The sequence below is a fragment of the Crinia signifera genome, chromosome 1 (assembly GCF_055691185.1).
Source record: "Crinia signifera chromosome 1, ASM5569118v1, whole genome shotgun sequence".
NCBI classification, from domain to species: Eukaryota; Metazoa; Chordata; class Amphibia; order Anura; family Myobatrachidae; genus Crinia; species Crinia signifera.
Window position 1 is genome coordinate 258,163,932 of NC_139217.1, and position 25,642 is coordinate 258,189,573.

General features: G+C 43.9%; 1 protein-coding gene and 1 long non-coding RNA gene across 2 annotated transcripts in view; one reads left to right on the forward strand and one right to left on the reverse strand.

The window, feature by feature from the left end:
* LOC146073730 (uncharacterized) overlaps window positions 1-7,317 on the forward strand; it is a 44,059-nt gene extending 36,742 nt beyond the window's left edge. The window contains exons 2-3 of the long non-coding RNA XR_014473300.1: window positions 1,742-1,797; window positions 7,181-7,317. This is a non-coding gene — a long non-coding RNA (uncharacterized LOC146073730). The remainder of the gene's footprint in view (window positions 1-1,741; window positions 1,798-7,180) is intronic.
* MADCAM1 (mucosal vascular addressin cell adhesion molecule 1) lies at window positions 270-24,956 on the reverse strand. Its single transcript, XM_083181121.1, has 6 exons — window positions 24,843-24,956; window positions 20,247-20,513; window positions 17,036-17,344; window positions 6,932-7,300; window positions 4,745-5,077; window positions 270-2,478 (listed from the first exon to the last, which is right to left on the reverse strand). The coding sequence occupies exons 1-6, from the start codon at window positions 24,895-24,897 to the stop codon at window positions 2,252-2,254; spliced, it is 1,560 nt and encodes a 519-aa protein (XP_083037247.1). The 5' UTR covers window positions 24,898-24,956; the 3' UTR covers window positions 270-2,251.
* Between the last annotated feature and the right edge of the window lie 686 nt (window positions 24,957-25,642).

Below are 25,642 nucleotides of genomic sequence, written 5' to 3' on the forward strand. Positions count from 1 at the left end.
ATTTTACGCCACCCCACGATCAACGCGAACCCGAAGCGTGGCGAGCGCAGCGAGCCCGCGAGGTGCGGCGGTACGCGTCCTCCGACCTTTTCATACCCCCACTATCCACGTCGGCGTGGAGTTGAGAATAGAATAGTGTGGCGAGCGCAGCGAGCCACCGAGCCCGAAGCGTGGCGAGCCGACGTGGATAGTGGGGGTATGAAAAGGTCGTGGGGTGGCGTAAAGTACTTTTGGGGGGACATTTCACTGTTCTGGGGTGTTTTTGGGGCTTTCTGGCCCATTTACCATTGTTCCCTATGATGATTTGGTGAAATTGAGGTATTTAACATTGTTCCCTATGACAAATCGGGGGCATCGCGGGTACATTGAGCCATTTAACATTGTTTCCTATGGGGAAATCGTGGGCATCGCGTCTGGACCATTTAAGCCTTTTTTAGCCGCATACGACGCGACCGACGCGATTTTGACTTTTTTCAATGCATTTCAATGGGAAAATCGGGGGCATCGCGTCGGTCGCGTCGTATACCACTAAAAATGACACCCGATGCCCGCGATTGTGGCCGTGCTAGGAAACAAGTACCGAAAAAATAACTGACTGGGGATCGATCTCACATGAATTTCACAACAATATCTGCAGTGTTCGATTCACAGACCACTCTGCCGATGAATAGCTTATTAATTTCAGTTTGTAGGCCTTTAAGGGTCCACTTAAGGGAGTCTGTTTATTGTGTTATATTCAGAAAGTCGTAAGCTTTCCAATGGTATATCACAAGGCATGAAAACAACAGAAATAGCATGGAGCCTTATGACAGCACCCTTAAGGGCTCGTCCGACTAAACCCATCTTTGAACTTAGATCGTCCATTAAGATGATAAGGCAGTGTGCAAGGTTTGAAGGAAGATAATTAGTTAGAGTGTTCGAGAGTTAATGTGGAACATCCATATACACACACACACACACACACACACACACACACAAAAATACTATCAGGCTAAAAAGTCTGTTTTTGTCATGCTGTAAATAAGCGCCGCCAATAGGATAACGCTATAAACGTGGATTGTAAATTCATGGGAACAAAAGAACAGCTGTTTCTAGATAAATGTAGATAGTGCAGATGCCTTGGGTGCTAGCATTGACCTGCTATATAATTTTGATAGCATTTTTTAAATAAATATTTATAGCCTCCCATCAGAGGTGGTAGAAGCAAATACAGTAGTACAATTTAAACATGCTTGGGATAGGCATATTGATATTCTTACAAAAAAATAAGGATCAAATATGGTTTGAGGTAACATGTTTAAAAAAAAAAAGGGGCAGACTAGATGGGCCAAGTGGTTCTTATCTGCTGTCAAATTCTATGTTTCTATGGAGTGTGTGACATGTTATCAAGATCTGTAATGGATTCTGATAGCGTCACTTACTGTAAAGTATACTACAAACTGCCTTGTATTTGTTGACCATATGATCATCAATGTCCGCTTTAAAAATAGTTTAGAGTGAAATATCTGAAAACCTTGAGGGTGATAGCAGAGGGAGAATTACTGTGATGATGAACTATAATGTTTTGCACAAAAGTGCATAATTCTGTTGCAGCTCATCATATAACAAGAGTAGTGGCAGTACACTGATAATTCCCCCCTTAGTCTGGTTGGTTTGAGCTTCTGTAGTTTGTATTGCTGGTGGACATACAGCTAGAGTTTCCGAACCGATCCTTAAGATTTACCAACTTCATGTTTTCCAGGCCACCTGTGGATCTGTAGAAGGTGTCAGGAATGAATGCAGCCCTTACTTGAAAATGTGAGTTATTAATGACCTATAACCATGCACAAGTAAGGTGGTCTTGAAAAAGGTGAACGGTTGGTAGATCTCGTGTACCAGTTTGGCCATCGCTGACATTTAGTATATTGGCTGCACATGCTCTCATTCCTTACCCAACCAAGCAGAATTACCTAATCATTGACAGTTATTACATTTTATCATAGACAACATGGCACTTGTGAAGGTAACTCTACTCTTGAAGTCATCACCTCTACATAAAGGTATTGTTTAAGCTTCCAGAATTTATGTTTATGACAGTGGTTCCAAGGTTCTCCATCACATATGTTGTTGGCTTGTTCAGCTGGAATTATATGTGGAATAGACATATTTTCACTCTGTCCAAGTAGTGCTTTGTAAGGCTTATTTTTCATAGAACTACAGTAATACTGTATTGTGCATTTTCTCCAATAAATAGTGAGCAGTTGTAGTTGTCTCAGCACTCAGAATACTTCATCTTGGTGAAGGCATTATGATAATTTACAGCCTGCAAGCTGGTTTTATTTTGTTGCAATTTTGTGCTTTTGTCATCTTCTGCCAGGTCTATCTGTTTGGGTTGAAAGAACCCCTTCCTGTTCAGGAGTTTCCACATTTGCAGAAAAAGTAGTATACTCCCAGCCAGACCTGCAGCAGGGACTATTATTAACGCAAGGCTTAATCCATCTGAAAAAAATATATGTATTTTAAATAGGTTGCATATGTGATTTCATTGTTAATATGTCAATTGCATGGGTGAAATTAGATTCATTTAGGCCAGCAATAGGGAACCTTTGGCACTCCAGTTGTTGTACTACACATCCCAGCATACCTTGCAACAGTTTTAGTATGGCCAAATTGCAAAACTGTAGAAGGGCATGCTGGTATGTTAAGTTCAGCAACAGCTTGAAATCCAAAGGTCCCCATCCCTGACTTAGGACATGCATTATCCAAACTGCAGTGGAATGGGAACCTACACATCTACTCAACAATCGTGTTTTGCTTTCCAAAAAATGTATTTAAGTTTGCTGAGCAACTGCTCATCTGTGCTGCCGCTGGTTGGGGGTTCTGCAGTGCTGAATAAGGGTTTGATGGAGTTGTGTGGTGCTCAGGAACTGTAGATGGACCAGGAGATGAAGGGTTAAAATGGGCAGGTTTAATGAAAGACTTTTTCATACATGAAATGAAAACGGGCAGCACTCAAATACTTCTTTGAGAAAGAAAAGTCAATGATAATTAAGGAAGAAGTTCTTGTATGGGAACTTCGGGTGACGGTAGCACACTGAAGAATGAAGTTGATTGCTTGAAGAAGGTGATGAAGGCTTGAGTCTTGATATCCAGAAAGAAGAGTGGATTGAATGACAAGATGGTTGGATCCAATGAGAAAGACACTGAAAGACTTTGGATTTTGAATGGAGCTGGATCTGGAACCGGAGCAGAAAGATACTGCCAGAGCCCACAGGAGACCTGTTTGATTGGACCGGAGGAAATGGACTGGACCAGGCTGTGAGTAATGCGATGGGATCAGGCCAGCAGAGGATAACTGACAGGTTAGGCTGGAAGCAGCAACAAGCCCTAGGAGAGTCAGGAATCTTCCCAAATGATTCAACCAGCTCAGAAGACTTTTTGCACTGACCCAGATCAGCCTAGGCAGATCCCCTATATACCTAGTGGATGGCTGACAGGGCAGGCATACAGGAAAGACCCTGCCCTGGCACAATAGCTCACTTGCCCTAAACCAAGATGGTTGCACCAGCCTCACAGTGCCGCCAAGCCAAAGTCAGACTCCAGTGCAGCGCGACCATGCTGCTGCTCACATGCTTACTGCCTCCCACAGACCCTAGACCCCTGCTGGATACATGCTAGCCGATGGCAAACATGGATGGGTGAGTAGCGTGACAGCTGAACAGCAGTGATTAGATGCAAGACAGACACTCAGAGAGGGTACAGGTAGGCAGAGGGACTGAAGGTCCCTTAGTTAGTGGAGACTGCTAGATGTTTATCTTCCAGCAGCTGGCCACAGTATGTATTGGACTGGTCACATCATTTACACCCAAATGGTGTGTTTGCAAATGATGTGACTATGCCAGGCAAGTGGTTAATGCACCTGAATACTCTGCCTATCACAGTGTCTGTGCAGCTAGCAGTGCAGTGAGTGAGTGCCTGTGTCCATCCTCGTACCACTGTTGAATCACCTCTTTTATTAAATAAATAATTTAGGTGTTTTTCCCTATTTTCCATGCCATTCAGTTTAGCCTCATTTACAGTTATGATGTCAACATATTTAAAATGGGAGATACTCACCACATGGATCTGCCGCAAACCATCGCTGGGCCTACAAGACTCCAGGCAAGTCACCACTAGACCACCAAGAACCTTGTCAGCATTCTAGTCATATCGAAATATAATCAGTGTTGACATGGTGAATATACTGTACACAATTTAGCCGGTAGCATGAATGTGGACAAAATCTACCACACCCGAAAATAGCCATGAGTATGAAATGACATCAGGAATATTTTCAATGCATGGCATTATTGTTTGTGAAGTCTTCTAGAACATTGGTGAAGAAGCACCAACAGCTGGATCTATTGATAGTTGCCATCTGTAACTGAATGCGTATGTCATGTACACCTGTGTTCCTGAATCTACAAAGATTGCAGTGGCTGTGCATACGTATACCAATTACTGCTTCCTTAGATATCACTATTAGTTGAACATCAAGAGTTGCCCCAGTCCTATGGCAGGTACAGTTTCTGCGGTCAAGTATTGTCTCCTAAGTGAGTGGTTGAGCATCTGTGTAGGCAGCCACTTTCACCGAGATGGGGCAGGGAGGGGGCAAGATCTCATCCCATCGCTGGCATTTACATGTGATTGCAGTAAGAATTCATGCAAAAGTTGGGAGGTAAGAATGAATTTTAGGTTTTAAATAATGTTTTCTGGCCAGACTTACCTTTTTTTGTAGTTTGGGTTACAGACATTGATTCTGTGTGCATATCTCGGACTCCCTGTGAGGTAATAGGCTGATCTGTACCGTGTATTCTTGTAAATAGAACAGTTGTCTTCAGAGTATTAGTTTTGTTGTTCTGTTTCACAAAATGTGCCATGTCTGTATCCAGAATGGTTGACTGTTTCTTTCTTAGAACATCTCCTTCCTGTATCCCAGAGATTGTATTAGGATCCGTTGAGGCTGCAACAGTAGTTTTCAAATTAGAACTTTCTAGATGCCCAGATGAAGTTACTCCAGTAAGGGAAGTGGAAGAAGCAGTGAGAGTTGTCTTGGTCTCTACAGTAAATAAAACATATTGCAAAAGATAACTATGTATGCTTTCATTTGTTTAATTACATTTATTGTAAAATCGATACGGTATAATGTGCAGCCTATTGGTCCGTGTATGAAACTTAAAGACTTAGGATTTTGCTCAGTTTATTGGGGAAACAAAATAATTTATAGATTTATGGTGGCATATGTAATGGGGACGGAGTTTGCTGGAGGTGCGGGATGTCATCTGATCACTGTTGTTTTTTAAATCGGCAATCATTTACAACACAACACCAGGTTGAGTGCTGCTTAAAAAAAACAAATGTTTTAGAGACCAGATGGCATCCTGCAGCACCGGCAAACTCTGACCCTTCAGTTTTCCTCAGGCAGTGTAGAGACATTAAGGGTAACAATGGGTCTGAAATAACAAAGTATGAGCCAAACTCATCATTTTTTTTCTTCTGGTGCCCTACTACTTTATTCATGTTTTTCCTAGAAAGTAGGTGACCGTTCCAATATGAATTTAGTGTGAGCGATTCATTTTTAGCCATGTGTTAGCAGTGTAAATTTTGACAAGGATTTTAAATTAAAGTTTTAATCGCTTACTAAAATTTTTAGTTGATTTTAAAGTCACTTTTTTACATTTGTTTTAGTCAGTGGATCTCAGTTTTCATTTTAGTCAGTGTTTTAGTCATAACTTTTTAAAGCAGCTGTAATGATACTGTAATGTATTTTACTTAAGAACATTGCTGGCCTCAAAGCACATCTCCATCAATATGTATGACAAATACAGAGGGATGGGTGCAAACAGAACTGAAAGGCTGTGCTGCAGCCAACCCTGCTTTCTGTGTGGCTGGACCGGCCCTACAGATCATTGGCCCTTCTGGCCCAACAGCAGACCATTGGCTCTTCTGATGTGCCAAATGGCCAAAGAAGTACATACACCTGAAAAACACTAGTTTGACATCACACGAAGTGTTGTATTACCATACATTTTCTGCCCTCTACTGTAAAATAAATATTACTAATTATATTATTTAGAGGTGATAGGCACTGTTTTCTGCCCTATTCCATATCTGTATCTTTGAGAGCATTATATACAGCCAGTGGTTAAAGTGGGGGGGAACTGGGTGGAACTGAGTTCCACCACCTCTAATGGTAGGGGGAACTAAGTTCCCCCTCCACCACAGTCCTGCATAGTAATTCCAACAGAAAACCTGTCCCAACGACTTCCTTTTCTGTCAAGGCGTATGTGATGTCATCCTGTCACTGACACTGACGTGAAGAAAAGCCACTAAAAGAAGCAGGATTTGTGCATGCTGAAGACAATATGTTCTCCTTATACATGTATGTGTGACATACAATACATGTATAAAGAGTACTACTGTGTAGCGTAACTTGAATAAGGGACACTGCTGTGTGTCATAATGTGATTACTATGTGGTGTAATATGAATCAGGGACACTACATGTGGCATAATTGGAATTGGGACACTATTGTGAGACTACTGTCCCTTTATAAAGCATGGCAGGTAAAGCACAAATTTGCTGTTTGTAGGGGGGTGCTGAAAACCCTGGCACTGGCCTGATCTCAGTTGGGGGCGCGGGAGGGGGGGGGGTATGCGCATGGGAAATGAGTTCCACCACCTCTCCAGGACCACTTTAAGCCCTGTATACAGCATAAACGTGTAGTGAAAAAATTGATGCTAGAAATTGTGTTTGAATAGGAATCATTAGTTGAAAAAGGAGGGGAGATCCAGGAAACTCACTATCTGGTAAATAGAAAGTGTACTTGTGCTTTACAGCAGAAATATGAATGAATCTGTACTGAATTATATCAGTTATTACATGTAAATAACGTTTTTTTGTCCAGACTTACCTGTGTTTGTGGTTTGGGTTAAAGACAGTGAAATGGTGTCAGTTTCTGGGACTCCTTGTGAGGTAATATGCTGATGTGTGAAATCTGTTCTGGGTATTCGTGTGGATAGAAGCGTTTTTTGGGTTTCACGACTACTCATTGTTGTCCTTAGAGTTTTAGTTGCTTTGTTCTGTGTCACAGTATTTGCCATATCTGTATCCCGAATGGTTGATTGTTTATTTCTTAATGCATCTCTTTTCTGCATTGCAGACATTGTATGAGGGTCCATCGAGGATGCAACATAAGGAGTTTCCAGATGCCTGGACGAAGTAGCTCCAATATTGGTGGTAGAAGAAGCAGCAAGAGTTGTAACTGTTGTGTTGATGTCCACTGGTAATAAAACATATTGCACAAGATAATAATTTCCTAACATTTCGTACTGTAAAATGTGCAGCCTATTGATCCATGTATGAACCATAGGGGTGTATATGTGTGTGTATATATATGTGTGTATGTATATATATATATATATATATATATATATATATATATATATATATTAAAAAGGTATAGGGTGTAGGGTGCGCTTGATGTGATCCACCACCTCAATTAACAATTACATGGTAGACCATACAATTAAAATCAGTAACATTTATTAGATCAAACAGACACGGATTCCATAATCCAATTCTTCCAAAAATGATACCCAACGCGTTTCCTCATAAATGACTTCATCAGGGGTTATGTTCTCTAAATAATGGAAATACGGACATATCACCATACCACATTAAGAGTATATAGAAATAAGAGTGTGCCATAAACACTTCATAAAATGTACATACCTAAACCATTTGAAGTTAGGTTTAAAGATTTCTTGATAGTGTTAAAGATTATGGAAAATAACAATTTTCTGAAAAATCATTTTTGTGTATATATATATATATATATATATATATATACATATATACATATACACACACACACACACACACACACACACACACACACACGTCCACTGTATGCCGGCACTCACCTAAAGTAGCAAATAGGTGCCTTCCCTGAAGTAGCAGATAGAAGTCCAAGGATTTGGGAGGCACTCAAATAAATACAATAGCCATTGGGGTAAAAGGAAAAAAGCTGTGTATTGTAGCGCCGAGCGCTTTCGGGAGTGATCCCTTCCTCAGGGCACAAATCACAAATATATATAAATAAAATTAAAATGCAGGTTTATAGAAGTGGAGATGTTGTTTATCTTGTAGATGTTTACTATCAACAACATCTCCAATTCTATAAACATGCAGTGGCGTTACTACGTAAGTGCAGGCCGTAGCCAGGTGTGACCCTCTGAGGGGTGACACCAAAATTCAGACTCCTCCTAAGTGACAGGATCAGGGCAATACACTGTAACACTAAGAGCAGAACCCGGCTCCTGTCCCTGTGTAGGACAACATTGCAGCCAAGGCTTCCTCCGGAGGCAGCTCGCATCTCCAGGAACCCCTTCAGTGAATAAAACGGGGGTTATGGCCATGGGGCCACATGCCCTGTCCTGTTAGACCACACACCCTTTTTGCCACCATCCTTAAGATACCACATTGGGTAAGGATGCCACTTTAGTAAATATACCCCATAAATTCTAGTGGGGAAACACATGGATGCGGTTAACTTCTTTGCGTACTGGATGCCAGCAGTCCGTTTATCGCTGCCGGCATCCCAACTTGTGGCCTACATCAGTAAGGATGCCCACACTAGAATGCCAAGACCTGGAATCCTAAATGTAAAAATGCGGGGTGGTTTAGTGTTAGGCAAGGGAGGTGTAAGGTTAAGGTAAGCCATTTGTGCTATTTTTCATACAATATATCCAGGGCCGGTGCAAGGCACCGGAGCGCCCCAGGTGAGTCGGGGTGGGGGCGCCCCGGTGCCGGGGGGTACCTGTTGCGCCGTCTGGGGAGCGGGCAGGGGGGTCCATGCTGGCGTCTGACGAGCTTGCAGTGGTGTCCTTGCCGTGCGGGTATCTGCAGCGCTGTGTATAAAGCTGGAGGCGGCGGGGGGTCCCTGCAGTGAATAAGAAATACTGTAACTAGCGCTATGCGGCGGCGCGGGAAGCGCTTCTGTTTTGAAAACATTGGCCGCACACTGATTGGCTGAATCTCAGCCAATCAGCGTGCGGCCAGTGTTTTCAAACCTGGCAGCGCTTCCCGCGCCGCCACATAGCCCGGCGGATAGCGCTAGTTATTTCTTATTCACTGCAGGGACCCCCCACCACCACCAGCTTTATACACAGCGCCGCAGGTAACCGCGAGGCAAGGACACCACTGCAGGCTCCTGTCAGAAGCCGGCATGGACCCCCCTGCCCGTTCCCCAGACGGCGCACCAGGTACCCCCTTTGCACAGGGGGCGAGGGGCAAACTGCCGCAGACAAGCTTAGTGGTGGCGCCGGCCCTGAATATATCTCTCTCTCTCCCACTCCTAAAATGGCAAAGTATGAACACATTTTTCCATTCATTTTCATTGTCTGGGGCAGGGATTCCCAATCTTTTTTAAATCAAGGCACCCCTAGAGTATCAGAATTTTTTCACGGCACCCCTAGGCCAAAATGTATTTTATTAGATTGTGTTTATATGCGATTCTTCATGTCAGTTATGTGGTAAATGGCAGGGTTTGCTTCTGTTTGTACACATTTTATGATTGGCAGCCACCAGCACTGGTTTTTCTAATAAATAATGCACCATTAATCATTTTTGTTGGTCCTGGACCACAACCCAGGGCACCCCTGCAAGTGTCCTGAGGCACCCCAGGGAGCCACGGCACACAGTTTGGGAACCACTGGTCTGGGGCAAGTTGTTTTTTTTGTACAAATTAAAAAATAGTTGCAATATACCATAACAAGTTCATATAAGACATATGTTGGCTCACTGTATTCGGTATGAAATCCCGACGGTCAAAATCCCGACAGGGTCAAAATCCCAAATGGGTCATAATACCGACCAGGACAAAATCCCAACAAGGTCAAAATCCCAACATTTAAAATCCCAACAAGGACAAAATCCCGACATTTAAAATCCCGACATGGTCAAAATACCGACATATACAATGTACAGGTGAAACAGTCGACATGACTTTCCGTTGACAGGCCGTGAGGTCTACATGGGTTTTTCCACTGTTTTTTTTACCCGAATGTCGACACAGTCGACATGGACACAGTTGGAAGTGAACCGAAGCCCCTCGCATTGCTCTCTTCGCTCGCAATGCTTCGGGCACGGTGCCTCGCTGCGCTCGGCACACTATTTTATTCTCCCATCACGCCCTAGTGGATGGGTAGGGCATGAAATACCGCCTGTCGGCACATGTCAGGTCAAAAAACAGTGAAAAAACCCATGCCGACCTCGCGACCTGTCGACGGAAAGTCATGTTGACTGTTTCACCTGTACATTCTATATGTCGTATTTTGACCTTGTTGGGATTTTAAATGTCGGGATTTTGTCCTTGTTGGGATTTTAAATGTCGGGATTTTGACCTTGTCGGGACTTTGTCCTTGTAGGTATTATGACCCATTCAGAATTTTGACCCATTCGGGATTTTGACCGCATCCCGGCTCACTTTTCATGTATTGTCCTCAGCTATTCATCTCCATTCAAAAGTGTTTCCCAAACTTAGGGCCTTATTCTGGTCGGTGCGGCCGGAGCCGAATATGCGGCCAGGACCGTGCGTCCTAAACCCCGCCTTTCGTACGGATCGATCACTCCGTCCGAATGCGGTAATCCGCCGACCGCACGGAGCACAAGTGAATTTCTTACAGATACACCTCCTCCATCTCTTGGCACCTCCCCCATCATTCGATGGTCGCAGAACATCGAATGCAGGACGAGTGGTCCGCCAGCTCCCGCAACCTCAGACCACACGGGCATTTCTCCGTGCAAAAGCAGGGATCTGGGCGGGCAGCTGACATCCGGCAATGTCATATGTCCGCCCCCTACACGTGCGTCACGGCCGCATTACCATACGTACGCCCAGCGTTTGCATGGGAACGCCCATGAAACGCAGGGTGTAAACATATGGTAATGAGCCCAAACAGCCCTTCACACCCCTCTCCACCCCCTGTTCGTAGTGTACACATTTCATGCGGAATGTGGCCGTGCGTCCCGCTCGCACATGCGCAGAGATGCCTCTGCATATGCGCAGACACAAAACATCGGCGGCACGAGCGCACGCGGATATTACCGCACCAACCAGAATAAGGGCCTTAGTCCTCAAACCTCCCTAACAGTCCATGTTATAAGGCTATTCATGCTTAAGCAACTGGTACTTCAGCCAGTATGAATGAACTATGGGCCTTATTCTAGTTCACTCTTTCTGACAAAATCCTTCTTAGATGTACAAAACCATGTGCACTGCAGGTGGGGCAGATGTTACATGTGCAGAGAGAGTTCTAGATTTGGGTGTGTTATTTAGTTTCTTTTTTTACTATTTTCAAATATCTAACTCAAAATGCTTCAAGCTCCCACACACTCAGCTATCTACATTTCATGCTGTATGTAGAAAGTAGCCGTTGGTTGAGAACCAAGGTTGAGATGTATCAAACCAGCCAATCTGCTTTAAATTGTCATTTTATAGGCTGTGTTTAAAAAACTGAATTGCCTTCTATTTGTGTCTCCTCAGACAGGAGACTCTGCTGGTTATTTCAGAGGATAGGCCCTGACATTGTTAGCCCCCACAATTTTGCAGCATTTAGCCCTGCCACCTCCATACAGAGCTTGACTTGCCAGTATTTATCTATGATAATGTGGGGGGCTGTGGGGCAGATGTATTAAGCCTTGGTGAAGTGATAAAGTGTAAGGTGATAATGCAGCAGCCAATCAGCTCCTAAATGTCAAGTTACAGACTGGCTTTGAAAAAATGACAGTTGGGGGCTGGGTGGCTGCTGCTTGATTCCTTTCCACTTTATAATTTCACCTAGGCTTAATACGTCTGTCTCTGAATTTTTATCAACTTTCAGGACAGTAGTATGTAGAAAAATGTCAGAAGCAGATTGGCTGGTACCTTAACGCTCTCCAAGGTTAATACATCTCTACTTTGGCCACCTGGTTTCCTCAGTTTTCTTGTAACTGGGTTAAGTTTTCAGTTGTTTTAATAAATATTTACAAACAGAATATGGATAGATAATATCAAACCTCCCTTCTATCCCGATAGTCCTGCTGTAATAGGCTGTGTTTGAAAAATGGAGTGATTGACTGATACTTAATCTCTCTTCAAACTTTGACAAATCTCCCCTTAAATAATTTGGCACTTCCACTCAAACATGTTTATCATTCATTTAATAAATTAAAGCCTCCACTACTGAGGCTTCTTGTGAAAGGAAACCCGTAGGCAGCTATGCATCTAATGATGGTGTTTCCCATCAGACACAAGCATTCTAGAGTTGGTTCCATATGGGCAAATTACAGCCCCATAGTATTCTATATGATCAGTATGTACTGTGGTAAACTCTGAAATATCAGTTGTCAAAGGTTTTACCCTAATTTTTCCCTCTGATAAACCCTATCCTAACACTGGAGCCATCACATATTAGGTAAGTGAATGATGCAATCATATTATACCTCCTACTGCACCAAAGTACTGGGGTGAGGGAAGAAACAGAGGTACAACAACAGTTCTCAGCTTGTTACCATCACACTGTTAAGGCATGTGATGATCACTCTATTACTGACCAATCACTGCATCAGTGATGGACACCAGTGACCGGCAGCAAGGAGTCCCAGAGGGTAGATGAAATGCCATCAGGTCTATTAGTGAAAATAGTGGAGAAGTGAGCCAGTGAAGAAGTTGCCCATGGCAACCATTCAGCTGTTATTTATAATGTTACTGTGTAGAAGGAGTGCTTTTGAGCTTATCCTAGTAAGACATGTATTAAAGCGGTACTTGTGTATTATCACAGCGCCCGTTACGTAGTTAGCTTAGCGGCGCTGTCAGAATCAGCATAGTGTATGCGCGGCCAGCGTAGTAAGCGTATCTGTCAGATTCGGTGTAGTGTTCCCGCGGCCAGCGTAGTCAGCGTATCTGTCAGAGTCAGCATCCCTGTCAGATTCGGCGTAGTGTTCCCGTGGCCAGCGTAGTCAGTCAGCGTTACGTACTCAGTCAGAGGTGAAGGTGAAGTGACTGCGTAATGGCTACAGAACCTGTCACAATGCTTAACTTGCCGCAGACAGAGGAGGAGTCAGTGCTTTTTTGTTAATTTGCTTTTTTCTTCTTTATTATTAACTAAAATCCAGTTACCAGTTAACACATGTCGTCATTACTGTCTCAGATGTATGATATGGCAGGTGTGAATGTGTTCCTGAAACACCCCCACTATCCACGCCAGCCCGAAGCGTGGCGAGCGCAGCGAGCCCGGCGAGAGGACGCTTACGCGTCCTCCTGACCTTTTCATACCCCAACTTTCCACGTCAGCGTGGAGTTGATTTTATATAGTGTGCCGAACGCAGCGAACCACCGAGCCCCGCGAGGGGACGCGTTATGCGTCCTCTCGACCTGTCCATACCCCCACTATCCACGTCAGCGTGAAGTTGACTTTATAAAGTGTGGCGAGCGCAGCGAGCTCCGTGAGGGGACGCGGATTACTTTACATGTAATACGCGTCTGCTCTCCACACTTCGGGCTCGGTGGATCGCTGTGCTCGCCACACTTTATAAAATCAACTCCACGCTGACGTGGATAGTGGGGGTATGAAAAGGATGGGAGGGCGCATAACGAATCTTCCTTTATTGTGCAGGAGACGCACGCGCTACCGAACCCCTAACCCTGTCGGCAGGGTTACTGTACCCTGCCACAATAGTTACTCAGACGCAGGAGCGCCTCTCCGCCTGCGTCCGCATGATCACCTTGCCGCTGGTGTCCGCTCACTAGGCTTGCCATGGACGACGGGGACAGAGCCATGGATGCCAGGGACAGAGCTATGGACGCCGGGGACAGAGCCGGGGTGCCGCAGAGTCCTTACATTAACTATGCTAGGCAGCCATTGGGCTACAGTGACAGCGCAGCTTAGGCTATGCTGAAAACGTAGCGTAGCCGGGTGCCGTGCTATTACACAAGTACCCTTTATTCTAGTAGCTGGGTTTTCAGGTACTAATAATAATTATTAGTGGGTGTTTCAAACGGAGGCATTGAAAGGCAAAAAAAGAGTACAGTAAAACCTCTCTGCGGGGGCACGCTTTGGTTTATTTCTTATTCAAAATGTAACATTTAATAAATATGAGAAAGTTAATTGTCATGAATCACAAATAATTTTTTAAATAGAAGACAAAGGAGTCTTATAACTGTCCTCACTAAAATTAGCTTAATATTCTCAGACTTCAGGTAGCAATCAATTGTACAATATTACCAAGTAATCCGATGGATGAAAATATACTATAGTTAGTATGCATGATGCTCCAGGGAAGGTGAGGTTAATAGTTTAATGGGGCCTACACATGGAGTGATTTCAAGTTATTTTCTAAGTGCTCTCACTAGATCGCTTAGACCAGCGGTTCCCAACCTGTGGTACGCGTACCCCTGGGGGTACGTGTCCACACGCTGGGGGGTACGCCGCGGCCCGGCCTGTAATGGCGGCCGTGGCAGTCAGCCAGGTCGCTGGATGGGAGGAGAGTGCATTGCGCATCTCTCCTACCCCTCAGCATAGGCGCCGATTGCGTGGGTGCTCTGGGGCCAGAGCACCTACGGAAAACCTTAAGCACCCACTGGCCCGCCTGGTGGCTGGCCGCACAGTCACCCATATTGTTAGTCTGGCCGGCTTGCGATGTGACGCGCTGGCGTCACACCGCGCTCCACCCTTTCTCTCCCCCGCCCTGCGCTGTACTCCTCCTGAGTCAATACAGCGCAGGGAGAGAGAGCGCGGTGTGACGTCAGTGCGTCATGCAGTCAGTGTCTCTTCGGGTCCCCCCCTCCTCACCTCCCATCAGTGACTTACTTTTAACTTGCTTAGAATGGACCCCCAAGAAGCCGCAGCACTGTTTCTATTCCCCCGTGTGCAGTGTACAGACTCCGTCTCCAGCCTGAAAGCCGGGACCATGGTTACACACAGTAGCCGGCGGGGAGTCAGCCTGTGATTTATGTCACAGCTAAACAACAACGGTGCCTAAGGAAAGGCAGGAGATGTGTGGATTAACCCTGCCTGTACCCATTGTTTCTTCCACGGGAAGGATTGTTCTTTAAACAGGTACAGGACTTCTTTTGTGAGTGAACATTTTTATTCATTTCATAAGTGTATTTTTTTTACAAGATTGCTTTTTAAAAATAATAAATTCTGCTATACTAGTACAAGGGGCACTGTGGGGCATTGCTGGCACTGTGGGGCATACTTGTTGCTGGCACTGTGGGGCATTGCTGGCACTGTGGGGCATACTTTTTGCTGGCACTGTGGGGCATTGCTGGCACTGTGGGGCATACTTGTTGCTGGCACTGTGGGGCATTGCTGGCACTGTGGGGCATTGCTGGCACTGTGGGGCGTTGTTGGCACTGTGGGGCATACTTGTTACTGGCACTGTGGGGCATTGCTGGCACTGTGGGGCATACTTGTTGCTGGCACTGTGGGGCATTGCTGTCACTGTGGGGCATACTTGTTGCTGGCACTGTGGGGCGTTGCTGGCACTGTGGGGCATTGCTGGCACTGTGGGGCGTTGTTGGCACTGTGGGGCATACTTGTTACTGGCACTGTGGGGCATTGCTGGCACTGTGGGGCATACTTGTTACTGGCACTGTGGGGCATTGTTGGCACTGTGGGCACATACCCAGTACCATGGGGTCATACCTGGCACGGTGGTGGCATTCCCGTTTCTGGCACTGTGCGGGCATACCTGGCACCATTGGAGCATATGTGTATCTGGCACTTTTGGGGGCATATGTGTATCTGGCACTATTGGAAGGCTAACGTGATCCATTGGAATGTCTGTTGCTTCAGTAATAGAGATTTGACAAGGTTCTGTTATTTTATATGCTGTCCACAGAATGGGCTGAGCTTATATTGTGGTCAAGTGGTTGCACTTTTTTTTTCTCGTCATTGCCAGTATGACTTGCCCCTGTTAAGCCACACCCCTTTTTAGGCCACGCCCCCTAAAATTTCACGAGGGGGTACTCATAAATGAAAAGCCTAATCAAGGGGTACGGGAGACAAAAAAGGTTGGGAACCACTGGCTTAGACAATGCCCCTACATCGCTATGTGTGTAGGGGCCTTAGCACTAGCCAGAGAACACTCGCTCTGACAAATTGATGAGCACACATCGCTGCACACCACTGACACATCACTGTGCAACACTGTGTGCTGAGCAATCTAACTTACATTGCTCAGATCCATCAGCAGTATGTAGGCCCCTTTAGTAGAATATTTGACCCTGGAGGACAGGCACTATAATCTGAGTTGTATGGAACCAAATTAAAATGGAGAATGCAGTTTATAAGCAGTATGGACTATAGTTACACAGTGAGGGGGTGGGTGTGGTATACTTCACCGACAGTCGGGATTCCGACAGTCATTACTCAGACGTCGGAATCCCGACTGCACAGCGGGGGGAGCGCAATGAAGCCTCTTGCGGGCTCGCTGCGCTCGCCACACTGCGCTCGCCACACTGCGCTCGCCACCTATTTTATTCTCCCTCTATGGGGGTCGTGGACCCCCACGAGGGAGCAGTCGGGATTCCGACGTCGGAGGAATGACTGTCGGGGAGCCGGGGTTGCCGGCTGATCAACTTAAAAAGTAAAGAAAGTTCAGTCTCTGCTGTTGGAAGGCCTCCCCCTACAACCAGTCTGCCAATGGGTGCACCCCATAGTGGTGTCAGGATAAGCCCATCCAATGAGAGGACAGAGAGGAAGAGGTGTACCTGCTGTATAGTGTGGGTGTGAGGGTATTGCTGTGCAAGGTCTCCTGTTGTGCCTGTGAGCCACTTAACCTGGAAGTCAAAATGCATACCTGCTCTTACTTGCTTTACTCCCAACTCAGAATCAGTCCCTTTGTCCAGATTGCTTTGGGTCCATGTATGTCTCCTCACTACTACCTTACATGCATATTATGTACTAATTACATTATCTATGTTTAAACAAAATAGACAAAAGACATGTAATACAATTTTATATTATACCATTATTTGATATCTTCAGAGTACCCTCTCTTTTGAGCACGTGGTCACCCAGGACTACCGTTGCCTCACACTTGTATTGGATGTCTGATATCCAGTCCTCATCTTGGACCTCCCAGCTCCAGGTGACAGTGGTTAGGGCATCTCCATTCTCCACCATTTCCTCAATGGGGTCGTTCATCTTTTTGGACCATCTGTAGCAGCTGATTTTAGGGGGTATTATATCGGGGGGATATATGTTGTTTATAGAACAGTGCAGATATGGGATGCCATTTCTCATGCTATATGTTAGGATCAGGGATTGTGGTAGAGCTGCAACGAAAAAACAGAATCAATCCATAGAGAAGAAGCCTTTTTCTCAGTGGCGTAACTATAAATTTTGCTCCCCCCTGCCAAAAAGTTTGTGGTGCCCCCCCCCCCGGGCTCCTCTGCAGCGTGTGACTTGATGACATCACACGCATAACGGAGAAGCTGAAGCAGGATAGAGGAAGCAGACACTGCTGCTTTCCTTGGCTCCGACACATCCCAGGCCGCAATAGCACGCCCATCCGCCTGCCCATCCTGTACACATTAGCTAATTCTTATTTTTATTATTCTAATAATTTTTATAGTCAAAACTCTGGTGTAAAATGGCTACTTTTCTGCACATCGCTTATCAAAACTCAGCGAATCTCCAGTAGTGTATACTGTTGAACATGTGTATAATGCTGGTATGTACCCCATGGCCCATATATTGTGTGCATATCTGGCTCTGGTACTTGCCAGGGACTCTTGAGCCATTTACCTCACCGCATGTCCCTGCTTATTAAGAATGATAGATAGTGCTTCAGCTAACCTCCTAAAGGTGCCCACACACTAGAAAAGATCTGCGATCTTAAGGTGTGCGCATAAATTAGCCTTGAAATCTTTTGTCCATCCTGGACAAAAGATTTCAGGCAAGTGCACATCTTCACCAAAGACTCTCTTAAGATCCCATGTGCGTTCCTATGGATCTTTTGCTAAATCTTCTGATCTTTCATGCAGCATCAGAAGATTTAGCAAAGGATCCGTGGGAGTGCGCATCCGATCGATTATCGGCTGATTTGCGGGTGATTATCGGTCAAAATCTGCCAATTTTTCGGCTGATCGGTCGTAAATAGTCAAAAAAAATTGTTCTAGTGTGTGTGCCTCAACTGTCAAGTGGAAGTCAAAATGGAAAACACCAATTAGAATATTGGGTGTTCATTCCTAACCACTTTGTTATGAAACACTTCTAGATTTGATATATCAAAGTAATTTATAGGGATGTGCACCAGCCGTTTTGGGTTCTGATTACCTTCAGGTTTTGGGTTCTACTGGGTTTTGCCAAAACACCCCCTCAACTTTTTGGTTTTGTTGTTTTGGGTTCTGATTATTTTTTTTAAAAAGCATAAAAAACACTAAAATCACAGAATGTAGGTGTTTTTTTTTTCTCCTATGCTATTATTAACCTCAATAGCATTCATCTCCACTTATTTCCAGTCTATTCGGAACACCTCACACTTCACAATATTGTTTTTAGGCCAAAAGGTTGCACAGAAGTAGTTGGATAACCATGATAAGCGACACAAGTGGGCGTCACAAACACTAGACTTATACGGCACACTTAATAGCACCCCTGGACTGTATGGCACACTTAGCATCACCCCTGGACTAATACAACACACTTGGCAGCACCCAATGAATTATACGCCAGACTTGGCTCACCCCAGGAATTATTTGGCAGATATGGCTCACCCCTGGACTGATACGGCACACTTAGCATCCCCCCTGGACTGATACGGCACACTTAGCATCACCCCTGGACTAATACAGCACAATTGGCAGCACCCCATGAAATATACGGCATACTTGGCTTAACTGTGACGGCACACTTAGCAGCACAACATGAATTATACAGCAGACTTTGCAGCAACCCATGAATTATATGACACACTTGGCTCACCCCAGGAATTATACGGCACAGATGGTGGCACCCCTGACCTGATACAGCACACATGACAGCACACATGGTATTATACGGCACAGATGGCAGAACCCCTGGACTGACACAGCACACATGGAATTATACGGCACACATGGTAACACTCCTGCAGTAAAAAGAGTTATTTTTTAATAAAAAAACGGCAGCACCCCTGGATTGATACAGCAGACTTAGCAGCACCCCATAAATTATACAGCAAACTTGGCTCACCCCTGGACTGATACGGCACACTTAGCATCACCCCTGGACTGTGACGGCACACTTAGCAGCACAACATGAATTATACAGCAGACTTTGCAGCAACCCATGAATTATATGACACACTCGGCTCACCCCAGGAATTATGCGTCACACATGCGGGCATCCCTGACCTGATACAGCACACATGGAATTATAAGGCACAGATGGCGGCACCCCTGGACTGATACGGCACACATGGCGGCAGGCATGGAATTATATGGCAGACAAATTCCTGCAGTAAAAATAAAAATATATTCCCAGGTCTCGCAAGAATCCGACACGGGATGATGACGTTTTAGCCTCGATTTGGACTCGGAAAGATGGCGGGAACCGGCAAACTCCTCAGATCCGGCCTCGGATCAGGTAAGTTCGGGGGGGGTTCGGATCTCTCGGATCCGAACTCGCTCACCTCTAACAATTTAGGAGCTTTTTTTTAGATTAACAAGAGAAAAAAAAGAGTCAAACAATGCTAATGATATGTGAGCATGGGTTTCAATTAACACTTTAAAATACATTTAAATTTTTCCTTGTTTTTCATATTTAATTTTAGCATTCAAGTTTTAGTAGCATGAATATTTTGTCACAGAAAATAAAGTATGTGAAGTATTTTGGCAAGAGTTCTGCAAAATTAGAAAAGTTGTGAAATGGTAATAACAGAATCTCTAAATATATTCCCAATTCAAATTAGCCTCAAATTTCCTGGCACTAAATTTACGTAAAATGTGCTGTTTTTAGTTTGCAAATAAAATATATATTTCAGATTTATCTTAACTATTACCAAGCCATTGAGCCCTAACAAGGTGGAGTTACATTGTACTATGTTAAACTGATTATGTCAGCCTCCAACATTTTGTATTCCACAGTTTTTGGCAATTAGCAAACATTGGTTTATTGTCTACAGTACACATGGTTACATCCACACTGTAATATGTGTCCTGACAGATATATAGACAAATATTCCATTATACATACCATATACATGCAGATACACAGATGCCTGAAAATTCTTGCGGCGACCAGTACAGATTCCCTCACAGATTCTGGTGCCTTCCATAGTTATACTTGCATTTTCTATGGTCTGGACACTGTAACCAGGAGCAATGTATTGTCCATTCAGGTTCGTGTCTAGCCCTTTCCATGATGTTCTACCCAGAGGACAGTTAATGGAGCAGTTTAGTTGTATTGCCCCTCCAAGAGCCACCACTGGATTCACAGGATGCACAGTTAGGCCATAATGAGCTTAAATAAAGGAAAAGACAATACACATTAGATTTATCTTTCTTCTGGGGTTAATGAGGCATATAGGCATGAGCTAACTTGTTGTGGTATATAAATTCCTCCCCACCAACTCCTCCTCAGTATTTATTACAAGCTAAAAAGAGTAGGTCTGCACTGAGTAGCATATATATATATATATATATATATATATATATATATATATATATATATATATATATATATATATATAGGAGACAATTGGATGGTCAGCACAACCTTCATACCATCATCGGGTGCCTATGCCACATATAGGTTTCAGTATGCAGTAATTAGAGGCAGGCACAACCATTTGAAAAAGATGCAAAAAGTGGTTTCTTTATAAAGTTCAAAATAGCGTGGCAGATACAGTCCATGTCAAAAATTCAATAACTTGCATATACTTAACACGGGCAAAGGCAAGGAAGCATGGTAATACAGTTCCTGCTGAGTGCCGCTGTTGTGAGTTATTTTACTATTCACTGAATCCGGAAGGCACCCAGGCAGTTGTACCCCGTTGGGTGAGTGCCAGGCCGCCAAACTACTTTATATATATATATATATATATATATATATATATATATATATATATATATATATATATATATATATATATATATATATATATATATATATATATAGGGATGTGCACCGGCCACGTTTTGGGTTCTGATTACCTTGAGGTTTTGGATTCTAATGGTGTCAAAACACCTCCTAAGTGTTTTGGATTCTGATTTTTTTGTTAAAAAAGCATAAAAACTGCTAAAATCGCAGAATTTTTAATTTTTTTTTTGTTCCTACGCTATATTAACCTCAATAACATTAATTTCCACTCATTTCCAGTCTATTCTGAACACCTCACAATATTTTTTTTTAGGGCAAAATGTTGCACCGAGGTAGCTGGATAACTATGCTAAGCCACACAAGTGTGCGGCACAAACACGTGGCTCATGTAAGAGTGGCACTGCAGCGGCAGACAGGATGGCAGTTTAAAAAACTAGGCCCCAAAAAGACCCCTATCTAGCTTGATCATGCACTGTTTACCATGTGCAGCCAAGGAGCGGTGGGCATTTTGTGCAGCACAGAGTTTGTCTGCAAGTGTGTATCTGTTTCGATCACTTTAACAAACAACAAGACCCCTATCTGGCTTGATTGTGATTATGATTATTATTAATTTAATGATCTGATTGTTTAATTTTATGATTAGGTACTGCTTGGCACTCAGTGGCACACGTCAGTGCACCAGCAGCATGGAATTATTTTTTACAGTCCCACGCAGCACAAGTATTACTTTTTAATTAAATTATATATACCATATATACTCGAGTATAAGCCTACCTTTTCAGAACATTTTTTATGCTGAAAAAGCCCCCCTCGGCTTATACTCAAGTGAGGGTCCCACTCGAGTCAATAAGTTTTCCCAGTTTTTTGTTGTAAAATTAGGTGCCTCGGCTTATATTCGGGTCGACTTATACTCGAGTATATACGGTAGCAGCCTAGTATGTAGTTGTACTAGGTAGGTACACTTAGGCAGTAACACTGCCAGTGGCAACAGTGGACTGAGTAACTAAATAATACTGGCAGATTCAGTGCAGGCAGCACCAGTGGACTATATATATATATATATATATATATATATATATATATATATATATATATAATTAATTAATTATTAATATAATATATAATATTACAGCACAGCACCAGAGGTAGGCCCCAGCATAGAGGAGACAGTAGTACTACAAGCATTCCTCCCAACTGTCACGATTACAGAGGGACAGTCCCGATTTTCGGGTCCTGTCCTGCTGTCCCACCCGCGGCAGGCATTGTCCCGCTGCGGGGGGTGGCAGTTGGGAGACCCCCCAATCTAATAGAATAGACGCTGTGCGCATGCGCACAGCGTCTATTCTCGCATGAAAAGGAGGTCGCGGCTAATTAGCATAAGCCGTGCCCTCATTTGCATACGCCCCGCCCCCTTTTCGGCCGAAAAAGTGTCCCTATTTCATCCGGACTGAAGTTGGGAGGTATGCTACAAGTACACAGTTAGACTGTCCTCCTTGCTAGGGAGAGCCCACTCTAAGGGAGACAGCCCCAGCGAATAAAATAATTACAGCACAGCAGCACACCAGAGGTAGACTGCACAGAGGAGACAGTAGTACTACAAGTACACAGTTAGACTACACAGCAGCACTGAGAGGCAGCCCCAGCGAATAAAAAATATTGCGTTCAAGGTCAAGCTCAAGTTTAAGCCCCAGCAGCAGCACCAACACACCCTTTCCCAACCCACTACTAGACTGGAGTGAAGATGGCGGGCGCAGCAGCCGCTATTTAAAGCCTCGCGAAATCCGGCGCCAGGAGATGACGTTCTGACCACACGGACAGACCCGAGTCAGGCGGGAATCTCCAAGCGCTGCTCGGAACCGGGCTCGGAATGATGACGTCCGTGGGGGCTCGGATCTCTGGAATCTGAGTCTGCAAATCTCTAATATATATATTGTGACATGGAGGCACATACACTGGATCAGATGAAGTCTTGGTCTCTATTTTGTTGCAGGTGAACAGCACACCAGGTAAATCAGCACAGCAAGAATGGTTACAGCATTGCAGCATACAGGCGTCACAGCATAGTACAAACTCTTCAGGAATCTCCAGTGGTCCCTATCAAAGCCCACACCCTGGCCTATCACTTGGGCAGCTATTCCACCATCAAGAGCAATGACCCTCTGCCTTGGAAACACTGCCTTGGATTCTTCACATTATCTTCATGTGGAAATATGCTGTATCTCCCACGGTGTGTATATATATTATATATATATATATATATATATATATATATATATATATATATATATATATATATATATATATATATATATATATATATATATATACAGGGCTATTTTTCAGTAGGCTCCAGCAGGAACTGAGGCCCTTATTCTAGTTCACCCTTTCCCACAAAATATTTCTTAGATGGACAAAACCATGTGCACTGCAGGTGAGGCAGGTGTTACTTGTGCAGAGATAATTAGATTTGGGTGGGGTTTTACACCTGCCTCTCCTGTAGTGCACATGGTTTTGTCCATCTAAGAAATGTTTTGTCAGAAAGAGTGAACTAGAATAAGGGCCTCAGTTCCTGCTGGAGCCTGCTGAAAAATAGCCCTGTATATATATATATATATATATATATCATGGTAAATCAAAGATTTTCCCAGAAAGTTGGGTTCATTCATATTTGTGTGTAAATCTGTCTCTGATACTCGCCAGTGACACGCCCCCCCAGCCATTTAGCCACTGCACATCACTGGTAGATGCGCCCAGTGCCTAACCTCACCAAAAAGGGTGATAAGCTGAGGTAAGGCTTCAGGTTGAGCAGAAATACAGAGTCAGCCAAAAAAGAGACTTCTAACTGCTGTACAGTGCATCTGTTGCAGCGCTAACTCATACCCTATTCGATTGATTCCTTTGTTTTGGATTCTCAGAAGTAAGTAGTGCAACTTCTTATGCATAGCATAATGAACCAACTAAAGCAGGGGTAGGGAACCTGTGACATTCCAGCTAGAACTAAAGATCCCAGCATTCCCTGTAACCATTTTAGTACGCCCTAAACAAAACTGTGGCAGAGCATGACGGAATGTACACTTCCACAGCAGCTGGAGTACCACAGATTGCCTTGCACTGTACTAAAGACTGTGCAGGAACTCTCCAGGCTCTGACAGCTGAACAGTCTCTCACCTTTAGTTGTTCAGCAGAATGTTAACTAGGAAACAATGTTAGATATATTTGTGTGAGTTACATAATCTTTTTTTCCCCGTATATTTTTAACTGTTGGGAACCAGTGTTAATAATACTGTAAAAAAAGGAATGTTGCTTCAGTTTAAACTGGAATGTCTCCCTTTCTATAATTAAGTACATTACAAAGTGCAATCATGAAGCAAAATCATCACACATCCAGGTCACGTTTGTTAAACAAGGAGATCTCAGGGACACTGTTTCTGGCATGTAAATCTGAGCACAATACACAAGGAGCAGTACTGATGTGCCATGTCTACTGCAGACAATATTCAGAAAAACTAGTTGGTAAGAATTGTAGCTTCTACATTAAAATTCCTGAAAACGGACAAACAGTAGCTTTCAATTCTGGGATTGACCCTGCAAGGTTTGGCTGTATGCATTACACTAAGCTATTACACTAACATTGATATAATACGCTTATTCATAAGTGCAAAACACTTTTTATACTAGTAACTGTGAAGAATGAGGTTATCTTTCTGTGGTCACCTAGTATTTGTAGAGTAGTGTAATTCTTACACTTACCATTGCACAGATAGCACAGATGCAGGAGGATGAAGCAAATCGTACAAGGCGCCATGGACTTTGAGTGCTCTTCTACGAAGATTTCTTATTCTCTCTGGTTCCATTCTTCCTGACTATATCTCAGTACATGACCTTTTGTTGTAATGGGGACTTTGTGGGATGCAGGGAAACTGAGGTGAAGGGGTTTTGTCAGAAAGAGTGAACTAGAATAAGGGCCTCAGTTCCTGCTGGAGCCTGCTGAAAAATAGCCCTGTATATATATATATATATATATATATATATATATATATATCATGGTAAATCAAAGATTTTCCCAGAAAGTTGGGTTCATTCATATTTGTGTGTAAATCTGTCTCTGATACTCGCCAGTGACACGCCCCCCAGCCATTTAGCCACTGCACATCACTGGTAGATGCGCCCAGTGCCTAACCTCACCAAAAAGGGTGATAAGCTGAGGTAAGGCTTCAGGTTGAGCAGAAATACAGAGTCAGCCAAAAAAGAGACTTCTAACTGCTGTACAGTGCATCTGTTGCAGCGCTAACTCATACCCTATTCGATTGATTCCTTTGTTTTGGATTCTCAGAAGTAAGTAGTGCAACTTCTTATGCATAGCATAATGAACCAACTAAAGCAGGGGTAGGGAACCTGTGACATTCCAGCTAGAACTAAAGATCCCAGCATTCCCTGTAACCATTTTAGTACGCCCTAAACAAAACTGTGGCAGAGCATGACGGAATGTACACTTCCACAGCAGCTGGAGTACCACAGATTGCCTTGCACTGTACTAAAGACTGTGCAGG

Excerpts from the sequence above, each read along its gene's own strand:
- MADCAM1 (XM_083181121.1), bottom strand. The coding sequence starts at position 24,897 with ATGGCGCCTTGTACGATTTGCTTCATCCTCCTGCATCTGTGCTATCTG. Across the intron at positions 7,301-17,035 it reads TCTGAAGATATCAAATAATG|TGGACATCAACACAACAGTT; the intron begins GTATAATATAAA and ends TTTTATTACCAG. Across the intron at positions 2,479-4,744 it reads AACCCAAACTACAAAAAAAG|ATGGATTAAGCCTTGCGTTA; the intron begins GTAAGTCTGGCC and ends TATTTTTTTCAG.